The sequence below is a fragment of the Myotis brandtii genome, unplaced genomic scaffold, assembly GCF_000412655.1.
Source record: "Myotis brandtii unplaced genomic scaffold, ASM41265v1 scaffold205, whole genome shotgun sequence".
Lineage (NCBI taxonomy): Eukaryota > Metazoa > Chordata > Mammalia > Chiroptera > Vespertilionidae > Myotis > Myotis brandtii.
Genome location: NW_005357638.1, coordinates 250,045 through 261,873, shown reverse-complemented (window position 1 = coordinate 261,873; position 11,829 = coordinate 250,045). Strand labels below are relative to the sequence as shown.

General features: G+C 43.1%; 1 protein-coding gene across 2 annotated transcripts in view; it reads left to right on the top strand.

Annotated features, from left to right (window-relative positions):
- The first annotated feature begins 3,576 nt into the window (after positions 1–3,576).
- Positions 3,577–11,829, top strand: part of TSPAN3 (tetraspanin 3) — an 89,711-nt gene continuing 81,458 nt past the window's right edge. Inside the window, exon 1 of one of the 2 annotated variants that reach the window (XM_005865310.2) lies at positions 3,577–3,868. In XM_005865310.2, the coding sequence (XP_005865372.1) occupies positions 3,806–3,868 (63 nt within the window). In that variant the 5' untranslated portion in view covers positions 3,577–3,805. The remainder of the gene's footprint in view (positions 3,869–11,829) is intronic. The other variant, XM_005865311.2, reaches the window with a different exon arrangement.

Below are 11,829 nucleotides of genomic sequence, written 5' to 3'. Positions count from 1 at the left end.
CGCTGACCAAAGGCACCTCAGCGAGGGCTGCCCGCGCCCACCAGGTGTGTCTATCTGCACCTGCTCTCACCTCAGCACCTGCATTAGCCCCACAGAGGTGATCTCCTCGCTGCACTGGCCTCCGAGGGAACAGGGCGTCACCACTCCGCCCTCTCACTGTCATCTCACAGGTGCCCACCCTCAGCACCCAGAACACCCAGACACTCTCCAAAGGACATGAGCGTGCCGGAGGGGACGTGTGCACATCCTGTGGGGGACTTAGGCATGCTGGGGTTGATGGAAGTGCGGCGGAGGGGCGGGGAGGGGGGAGGAACTTGTGCGTGCCTTGGTCCGGGACTGTTGCAGGCGCGCTGGGGGATGTTCACATGCCAGTGCGGGGGAGGGAGGGGGAGGAGAGGATGTGCGCACTGGAGGCCTGTGGCTTTGCAGATTCACAAACCCCTGTGGCGCGGCCAGGAGGATGTCAATCTGGCCCACTGTGGTGGCTGTCCCTGCGATCATACACCTTCTGGGCCAGGAGGTGGGACTTGCGCAGCCACTCCTCTGCTGATGGCCTGCAGGCGCTACTTCAGCTCAGCCTGCAGGCTCTGCTTGACGCGTTCACAGCTGCCACCGCAGCCACGTGGGGAGTACAGGCCGCCCTCCGCCGGCCTGCCTCCTCTGCCCAGAGGCTCTCCGAGTGCTGCTCACAGGCCTGGAGCGGCCTGGGTGGGGCGGGACACCAGTGCGTGCTGCTCACCTGCCTGGAGTGACCCGGGTAGGGCGGAAACCAGGCGTCCCGCCCTGCCCCAGTCGCTCCTTGCCTCCACTGGCTGTGCACTGGCCTGGAGTGGCCAGGGCTGGGTGGAAGCCAGGCATCCTGCCCCGCCCAACCCAGGCTGCTCTGTCCCTGTGCGCGCTGCCCACTGGCCGGGATCTGCCAGGGCAGGGCGGTGAGGGATGCCTGCTCATCATCTTTGTTGGGTTAATTTGCATATCACTCCGATTGGCTGGTGGGCATGGCTGGTGGGCATGGCTTGAGCATAGCAGAGGGACGGCTAATTTGCATGTTTCTCTTTTATTATATAGGATTCCCACCTATATTATTTATCCAAATATTCACATGGCCTGCTTCCTAACTTCAGGTTTCTCCAATGTCCTTCCCTCAGAAAGGACTTCCCTCATTACTCTCTATCCCCTTTCTCTGCCCAATATCATGTCATAAACCTACTTACCTATTTGTTTAAGGTGTGCCTCCTCTACCAGAATTTAAGCTCCATGAGAGCAAGAATTTCTCTTGCTCACTATGAAATACCCACCATCTAGAACAGTGAGTACAGAGGTGCACTTGCAAAAAGTTTGATGAGTGAATAAATGCCTGCTACTGCTTGGTGAAAATGAATAGGATGTGGAGATGGAAATATATTGCTAAGAGTAGCCAGGGAGATTGTGAGAGAATGAGATGATTGAGGAAAAGTAATGGGCATCTTATTAATCCTCACCTGAGGATATTTTTTCAATTGATTTTTAGAGACAGTGGAAGTGGGGTGGGAGAGAGAGAGAGAGAGAGAGATATCAATGTGAGAGGGACACATCTATTGTCTGCTGGCTGGGGATTGAACCTGCAATCTAGATATACTAGTATGCCCTTGATCATAAGAATCTACCCATGATCCTTTGGTGTGTGGGCTGATGCTCTAAACATTGAGCCACAATCGCGAGGGCTAAATGAGCATCTTTAAGAGCCTAATCAAGGAACCAGTGCAGGGTTGCAATGGCAGGAAAGTAACACAGTTTCCCTGTGTGGCTGAGAACATTGTTTCTGCATAAGATCACCTACTATTCTCTTTTTGGCTCTGGGCTACTTTGTTCATCTTTCTAAGCCTCAATACCCAATCATGGGGCTCACAATCATAGTATCTTCCACCTTAGGTTGTGATGAGGTTAAATGAGCTAATAGCTATAAAGACTTGGACACAGGGTAAGCTCTCAAAAAGTATTAATTATGATGATCCATAATTAGGGGAATATTGTGAAAAATTGCAATGCAAAAAGATAGTTCTCTAATCTTGGTCCAAAATGTCCTACCCTGGAATAGACTTGATGTGTTACCTTGCCCCAACCATACTCCCACACAAACACGTCTCTGCCTTGTCAGCTCCATCACCAGCTTTTTCTCCTTTCTTTTTTAAAAAATATATTTTATTGATTTTTTACAAAGAGGAAGGGAGAGGGATAGAGAGTTAGAAACATCGATGAGAGAGAAACATCGATCAGCTGCCTCCTGCACACTCCCTACTGGGGATGTGCCTGCAACCAAGGTACATGCCCTTGACCAGAATCAAACCTGGGACCCTTGAGTCCGCAGGTCAACGCTCTATCCACTGAGCCAAACCGGTTTGGGTGCTTTTTCTCCTTTCTGACGACTATTCCAAGAGCCAAGCACATGGCTCTCCATAACTATTTGTTGATGTTCATTGCACTTCTCCCAAACAGGGCTTAGAAAAAATCTTGATGTGGAGTGGGAGAGATTACTGTCTGTAACCTCCTTATGGGGTGTCAATATTGAGAAAGAAGATAGCTACCAAAAAGGACTCCTGGTGACTAACTGGACACAAATGTAAAAATGGAGCCTAGCAGCCATTTCTAAACAGAGGCCTCCCATGCAAACCAGCTTCAGGGATAAACTTGCACTAATCTGCCTGCCTACACTGTTTCTGCCAACTGAGCCAGACCTTAAAAAGGAGTTCCTGGAATAGTATTTCAACCAATAAGACTGAAACTTGTCCTGTCCAATCGGAGCCATACACTTATAGCCTTATTAGCATCTTCACTAACCAATCAGAACAGCTATATACAACCAATCATGACAGTGCTTTTTGGACCAATTAAATTGTGAGGATTTGGGGTCCTTATTTAACATGAGAACAGACCAATCAGGGACCAGGGACAGGGACTCTCTTTATATAAGTCAGTTTTCCATTGTCTGGGAGAGCCCAAGTTCTCTTATGTGAAGGAGACTGCAGGATGAAGTTTCCTGATTGGAGCTGAAACACCAAAGGTCTGTTTTCAGGGCACCTCACAGCAGGGTGAGTTGAAGCAGACCAGCTTGAACCAGCTCAGAGCTGAGCTGTCTAGCCAGAGAGGGGCCTTGCCCGAGGGCAGCCTCCTGCCAGAATCAACCTCACAGTAGTGCTATTCCATAATTGAGCTGTAACATTATTGAGGTGCTCCACAGTCATGCTGTTCCACAACTGTGCTGTATCATGATAGCTGTTTGCATTGAATAAAGTCACTTTTTCACTGCACCCCCAATTGGGGATTCCTGTAGGTGTTGAACTGATGCCAATAACCACGGGCAGAGGGTTGACAGGGGAAATGGGTTAGGTAAAAAGACTACCTACTGTGGGCTGGCATAGTAAATGTGGCTCTATGAGGAGAATTTCCTCCAATAAAATTTCCCTCATGAGCCATTTGCATCCAAGGGTGGCCAGAGGCCAAAAGTAGCTGAGTCTTTGGCTCCTTTAAGAGGCACGGCCTCGCTGTAGCCCGCCTAGGGAGTGATTGGCCTAAGCTTCCGGTCCGGTTCAACTCGGTTGCTAGGGAGCAGCGTGCCTCCCCCTCCGCTCCCCCCACTTCCCCACTGGAGCGGCTGCGCAGAGGAGCCAGGTGCTTGCTGGGGCCCGGGCTGTGCAAGGACGCCGGGGCTGGGGGCAGCCACAATCAAACCTGTGCAGATCCCAGCCGGGAGGCGCCCTCGCCATTGTGGCCTTGCTGGGTGGGCGCACCCGGCTCCCCAAGCAGGGCCCCAGCGATTGTCGGCACCATGGGTCAGTGCGGCATCACCTCCTCCAAGACTGTGCTGGTGTTTCTCAACCTTATCTTCTGGGTGAGCGGAGCTGGTGGGCGGAGAAGGGTGGGGGCGCCGGCGGTGAGGCCTGGGTTGAGGCGTCTGAGGGGTCCGGCGGGGACTGCAGCAGCGACTTGGGGTCGGGGCTGACGGGGCCTATGACAGAGGGACGGCTTTGTGAGATCCCTCGTAGGCCCTGTGCCTGGAGGGCGAGGAAGGGACCCTTAGGGGCTTCTGGCGGCCTCCGCGTTCGGGCCTTAGTGCTTGACTGTCTCTGGGCTGGGGGCTTCACGCGGAGGGGCTTGGCCCAGTCTCAGGTTCTTCCCCTGGAGCAGCCTGCTGGACCGAGAGCTTTCGATGCAGATTCGTTCCGGACCTCAGGCTGTAAAGAGGATATTTATTCCCCAAAGGGCCAGGCTCCGCTTTCGTTGTCGGCCTAAGGCTTGTGAGCAAAGGGTGCACCTATGCGGGAACGCTGCCAACTCGGTGAGGACTTTGACTTAGAGCTCTTTGTGAATGGAGAACTGGTTGGCTGGTTAGCAGCCCCAAAACTGAATGGCTTCGATTTGATAAGTCAAATAATCCGTTGACCAAGAAATTAAAACGGTTTGGGTCATGGGTGTGGGGAGCCTGAGGTTATAAACCTCTCTTAAATATGATTCGGAAGTCACAAGATTTAAAAAGTGATGAGCTCACTTTCAATAAATGGTGGCTTGTGAGTTGTTGTTTTTTAAAAACACACCCAAAGAAAGGAGTGTTTATAGCCACTTCATCTTAGTTCAAGTTGTTATCTCACCAGGGACTTTTGTAATAACCTGTATTGCTACAATCAGTCTCTCTATCCTCTAATCCTCTGGACCTTGCACCCGGATAAATCTTATTAAGCATTCTTCCCTCAAGTCACTTTATTTAAAAAACAAACAAAACCCCTAAAAAAAATTAGCAGTGAAGTAAGGTTCAATCTCCTGGTATTACAGCTGATGTCCTTAGTCACCTTTCCTTCATCATGACTGGCCATATTCTTAAACACTTGCTGCCCTGGACAGACTTCTCTTGCCACAGTCCGAGGACACCCCTGGAACATTCTCACTTCCCATACTTTTGTATGTCCCCATTCAAATTCTCCTTGCCACACACATACCTATTTTGGAAAAAAATTCTTTTCTTCTTACAACTCTCATCTTCCCCTCCCCTCTCAAGGAGGAAACTTTTTATATCCCCACTAGTGTAGCATATATAATAAGGCACCTATACACACATGTGCAATGTCATAGTTTTTTCCGGTATTTATGGTGTGATGGAAAGAGTCCTGACTGATAGTACCTATTCAAAATCTCTCATGTGACATTGGGGTTTTCATGATTTTTTGTTGTTGACACTATTACAGATGTCCCCTTTACCCACCTCCACCCACACCATTCCCCTTTCCCCATCACTACATTCATGATTTCTTTTTTAATTAGTGTTTTTCATACATTAGTTTGAGTTACAAGCCTTTTTAAAAGGTATTTTCAAGAATCCCCAAATAATAAACACTCTATTATTAATAAGATACTTAGGGAGAGACTTCACTTTGTAACCTTTAGTTTCTTATGATTTTTATGGGCATGACTATTTAATTTTGAAGAATAATCTATCAGATGAATTCTAGGCTATTTAAGCTCAGGGACTTGAATTGTTAATGTAATAAAATATTGGAAATACAGGAGCCATTTTCTTTAAATAAATAATTAGATTTTTATTTACTCTTAAATATCAGTTAATTCTAAGTGATTGCTCATGAATCTTTGGAAATTGTGTTAGCATATGTACTTTTGGTACTTTCTTCAGTGAAAAAGGTTATGTTGAACTTTAGTTGTGCATTTCTTAGTGGGTTATTCCAGGCCTAAAGTTATACTATGTAGTAAAAATACCCTTTATCTAGGTTAGCAAGGATAGTAAAGCTTTTGTGAGCTGTGATAAGGAAGCTAAGCAGACATGCAGGGGAAAATATTGTGACATAGAGCAGATTAGTGCAACCTTATGAGAAAACAGTATTTTTAGGTCTGTCTCCCACCAAATGTTTAGTTTAGGGACAGACATTGGAATCTGATGATGATGGTAATGATAGCTAACATTTGAGTGCTTATTACACCTAGGCACTGTGCTAAGCACTTTACATGAAGTGTTCTCACATCAATTCAATCTGGCAGGAATATTATTATGCTTATTTTACAGATGAGGGCATTAAGGGTTACTGAGGGCATCAAGGGGTGACAGAGCCTGCGTTCAAACTCAAGTTGTTCTATACTTAGAGCCCTTAGTGTTAGAGCAAAGTGTGATTTCAAAAGTTTTGGAAAGGGAAAGTATCTCATTAGGCTATGTTAGAGTTACTTTCTCTAAAACATACTGATTTTAATTTTGTATAGAACCTATACCAGTATTTAAAATGCACTATTTAACTTGTCATTTAAAAAAATTAGGCCATTATGAGGGAGTACATAAAACAGATGTTAACTGGTTCTCCCTAACAATTTGTAATGTATTCTTCAGTTTTAATAAGTATATCCTTATATACTGGCTCCCTCCCTCCTTTTAAGGTCTTAATGAATAATTGGACAAATAAATATTCCCTGCAAAGGGCTTATTAAAAGCTTATTTAGGTTGCCTTGGGAAACTTTTTAACTCTGTTGTACTGGCTCCTCACTATCAGGTGGTAATGGTGATTGTGGTTAAGTATTAAAGCTTAATTGCTTTGGCAAGATCTTTAAACTGCATCTTTTTTTAAAAAAATATATATTTTATTGATTTTTTTTTTTTTTTACAGAGAGGAAGGGAGAGGGATAGAGAGTTAGAAACATCAATGAGAGAGAAACATGGATCAGCTGCCTCCTGCACCCCCCCTACTGGGGATGTGCCCACAACCAAGGTACATGCCCTTGACCAGAATCGACCCTGGGACCCTTCAGTCCACAGGCCGACGCTCTATCCACTGAGCCAAACCGGTCAGGGCGTAAACTGAATCTTTTAATATCTTGTTATCCTAGTTCATTTGGGAGTTGGTTCAGTGAGCTGTGATGTGGAAATAGTATGTTCCTGACATATGTAGGCTCCACACTACATTGACTTAGTCTACGTTATTTTGGACAGTGGAGTCTAAGAAAGTTACTGAGAAAGCCACACAATAAAAGGGGAAATAACTGTTCCTAAAATCCTCAAGGTTGTCTAATGGAAACAGAGTTCCTCATTATATTCCAAAATATTAGTGCTTGTGGCATGAAAGATAATTTTGGACAAGGGAAAGGATATACAACTTAGATCTCTGTTTTTATGGAGTGGCATAGCTTTAAAATGTAAGTATATTAGTGCTAGACCCACGATGGTTTATGGAGGATGATTAGTAGTGTTTGGTACATGATTAAATATTGAATGCTATTGTAACAGTTATTAACTACACCTTTGTACCAAGGTCATACTGGATTATTACTAGGGTAGGTCACTTGCTCTGACCCAGGAGGCTTCATCTAAAACAAGTTTAAATCAGTACTTTTTAATGTTCAGGTTTTTATTCTGGTAAAGTTATTTGAGTACTTAATCATGTTCCGTGTTATAAAAATTACCTTTATTTATTCTACCCTATGTGAAAAACCAATGGGCTAGTATTAATTTTGCTCATAAGTGTCTTATACTGTATAGGGACTGCAAGAGAAAGCTTTGTCCATGCTTGTAGAATTTATACTCTGGCACATCTATTTAGGCTATTGTTTTTCATCTGTATAAGAGGTGATAGTAACAAGAAAACACCTATGGAGTAGGAAGTACCACAGGAAGGTCAGACACCTTTTAAATGCCTTTAGGAACAACTTTAGAATGTGGCACCTTCACTAATTATCATTTGCTCATATGAAATACTTTATACATACAAATAGTATTTGGAAGCTATATATAACCTTTAAAATTTATCTCATTTAAAAAGAGCTTTTCATATCATACTTCCTTCTGATACATATAATTCAGGAAAATTGTTTTGCTAAACAAATATAACAAATATTTGAGCTCCTAGTTTGTGCTTGTATTATTGATAAAATGGTGAAAAAGATAGTGAAGATCTTGGACTTATAGAACTTCTTTATGGAGGAGTAAGACAGATAACTAAAAATAAGCAAGAAAAGTGATGTGGTATGCAGAGGGTTAAAAAACAGGGTTATGTGATAGAGTGCCTTAGGTTGGTAAAGAAGGCTTTTTCAAAGAGATGAGATTTAATCTGGAGTATAAAAAGGAGCTGGTTTTGGGGTGATTTCGGGAAAATGGGGGGAATTCAAGACAGAACAGTCTATAGACCCTAAGGCAAGAATATACTTGATATGTTCAAAAAGAAGGTTTAACTATGTCTTCATGCTTTTGTTTAAAACATTTTTATAATGAAATATTTCAAAGACAACTTTTTATTAAATATATTTTTATTGACTTCAGAGAGGAAGGGGGAGGGAGAGATAGAAACACCAGTGATGAGAGAATCATTGATTGGCTACCTCCTACACACCCCCTACTGGAGATTGAGCCCATAACCTGGGCATGTGCCCTGACCAGGAATTGAATGGTGACCTCCTTGGTTCATAGCTTGATACTCAACCACTGAGTTACACTGACCAGGTTCAAGGAAGCTTCTTTTCACAAATCTCCTTATACATATTTTGTGTTTCCTACACATTTGACTTGGGAATATGATACTTTAAACTGGAACCTTCATTTGATATCCTGGAAGTTGTTTCTATTCCTCTTGCATGTCTATCATTATGAACTAGAGGCCTGGTGTATGAAATTCATGCACTCAGGGGGGTGGGTCCCTTAGCCCAGATTGCGAGAAGGTGCAGGTCAGGCCAAGGGAGCCCACTGATCTACGATTAGGGCCAGGGAAGGACATGGGAGGTTGGCCAGCCAGGGAGGGATAGTGGGAGGGTTCCAGGACGTGTCCAACCCGTCTTGCTCAGTCCCAATCAGCTGGACCCCAGCAGCAAGCTAACCCACCGGTCGGAGCGCTTGCACTCTGGTGGTCAGTGCACGTCATAGCGAGCGGTTGAGCGGCCTTAACATATCATTAGCATATTATGCTTTGATTGGTTGAATGGCCGACCGGATGACCAGACACTTAGCATATTAGGCTTTTATTATATAGGATGGTTACTTTGACAGAGATTGTGTCATTGGAATGTGCACATTTTTTTTTGTATGTACAGATTTTTTTTGGAATGTACAGATTTTTTTTTTCCATAGCTATTTGTCAGTCACTAGAAGAAAAGCTAACATTGACAGTAAGCAAGTCATGGTACATAATAGGAAACATGTTTTTAACTTTTCTCTGACAGTTAAGAAAAGGAATGTTTCCAGTCTTACTAAGTTCTCAGTTATCTGTCCACTGACCAAGTGTCTTGTGGCTCTGAATAATCATTAACTGAAAGAACTCATAGCATTGGGAACTTGGAATCAGCTAGGAGACCATATGCAGAAAAGCTATCTTAATAACAATTTAAGGAATAGGTTAATAGCTTTTTAGAATATTTATTATGCTTTGAAATATTTTAGTAAATTTTATTCCATAAATTCCAACTCAGGTTAGGATTCTGCAGAAATGTATACTTGCACCAAACAAGTATACTCTAAGAATTATTCACTCAATTAATGCTTGTTCATATGCTTTATCCTTTTCTGAGGTATATTAAGAGCAAAAAGACATAGTTCCTGCTTTCCAAAAGCTCATGGGAAGAAGGGGAAGACAGACAGGCAAAATCTAATACTTCATTAAATTTAATTTGTAGGTACATCTTCCACCCCACCCCACTCCGCAGATCATACCTATGGACAGTTTCAAGTTTTTATTTAAAAATATTTTCATTTCCTTCTCCCCCCAATCCTAATAACTTGGTAGAATCAATATATGAGAAAATTATTTGCATTAATACATTTGTTTTTGATTTACTGAGGGGAGGGGAGAGCAGGGAGGACGGGATAGTAAATGCCAATATATTGTATTTTTGTTGCTACTACTGATTAAACACATAACCCAAGCCTGAACACACTCTAATATTATAAAGTTTAAGCACCCCAAGCTCCTATAGTAACAATGGATTCTTGTTACAGTTTGAGTAGGGTATGGAGACAGAGGGTCTCAAAAACAAACAAACAAGCAAACAAACAAAAAACACAAAAAACCTGCAAAACTGCATGTTTAAATTCCACGCTTCTCAGATGATCCCTAGAGCCCTGCATCCTGAAAATAGCCAATTACCACACTGCTATAATAATTTGACTGTGGTCTGATCTCCAATTTTAATGCCACCTGAACATTTGGGTCTTCCAACTGTTAGGTATAAATTGGATTAAGTAGAACAACTTTGTTAACTGGATAATCAATGACTATAAAAAACAAATAGAGAAAAAGTGAAAACAGAGCAGAATTAAGGAACATGACCTAGGGGATATTATCAAAGTAATAGAGGTATAAAAGGATTAAAATATATCTTTTTAAAGAGTGATAGCAACACCTACAAGACACCTGTGGCATAAGGTCACAGTACCAACATTGGGAGACATAGCAAATGTACCTAATACACAGAAAAAAAAATACAGAGAGGCAGCCAAGATGGAGACACAAAGAAACAGACCTCAAATGAAAGAACAGGAGAAATCCCCAGAAAAAGAACTAAATGAACTAGAGGCAAGCAATCTACCAGAGACAGAGTTCAAAACAATGGTTATAAGGATGCTCAAAGAATGTAGGGGAAGAATAGATGGACTCAGTGAGAACTTAGATAGCATAAAAAAAGGACATAGAAACCATAGTAAAGAATAAGTCAGAAATAAAAAATACAATATCTGAAATGAAGAATAAATTGGAAGGAATCAACATCAGGTTAGATGAAGCGGAGGATCGAAGCAGCAATTAGGGGGACAAGGTTGCAGAAAATAGCCAAGCAGAGCAGCAAAAAGAAAAAAGAATTAAACAAAATGAGGATAGTTTAAGGGACCTCTGGGACAACCTCAACTCTAACAACATCCACATCATAGGGGTACCAAAAGGAGAAAAGACAGAGCAATGAACTAATAACCTATTTGAAGAAATAATGACAAAAACTTCCTAACCGGTGAAGGAAAAATACATACAAGTCCAGGAAGAGTAGAGAGGCACAAACAAGATGAATGTAAAGAGGCCCATACTAAGACAAATCATAATTAAAATGGCAAAAGTTAAAAACAGAGAGACTTTTAAAAGTGGCAAAAGAAAGACAGTTATCTATAAGGGAACTTCCTTAAGACTGTCAGCTGATTTCTCAGTGGAAAAATTTCAGGCCAGATGGGATTGGCACGAAATATTAAAAATTATGAAAAGCAAGAACCTATAACCAAGACTACTTACTCTACCTAGAAAGGCTATCATTTAAAAATGAAGTAGACAATAAAATTGAAGGGGAAATAAAGTGTTTTCCAGACAAGAAAACACTAAAGGAATTCATTACCACCAAACCAGTATTGTAAGAAATGTTAAAGTTTTTTAAGAAGAAAGAGAAAAAAAGAGCATACTTAAAAATTATACTATATACTCACACACACATACACACACACACACACACACACACACACACACACACACACATATACATACATACATACAGCCTGAGCAACCATTACAACCGAACAATCAGAACAACCGGTTGACCAGTTACTATGATGCGCACTGACCACCAGGGGGCAGACGCTCCACGTAGGAGCTGCCCCCTGTTGGTCCGTGTACTCCCACAGGGGGAGCACCGCTCAGCCAGAAGCTGGGCTCATGGCTGGCAGGCACACTTGCAGCAGCAGGAGCCTCTCCTGACTCTGTGGCAGTGCTACCAAGCAGCGGCAGTAGGTGCAGTGGGCTGGGATGAGTGTGAGCAGTGCAGCGCCCGCTTGGGCTCCTCCCTGACCCCATGCTGCTTGGAACACTGCTACATCCCTCGAGGGGTCCCGGATTGCAAGAGGGCACA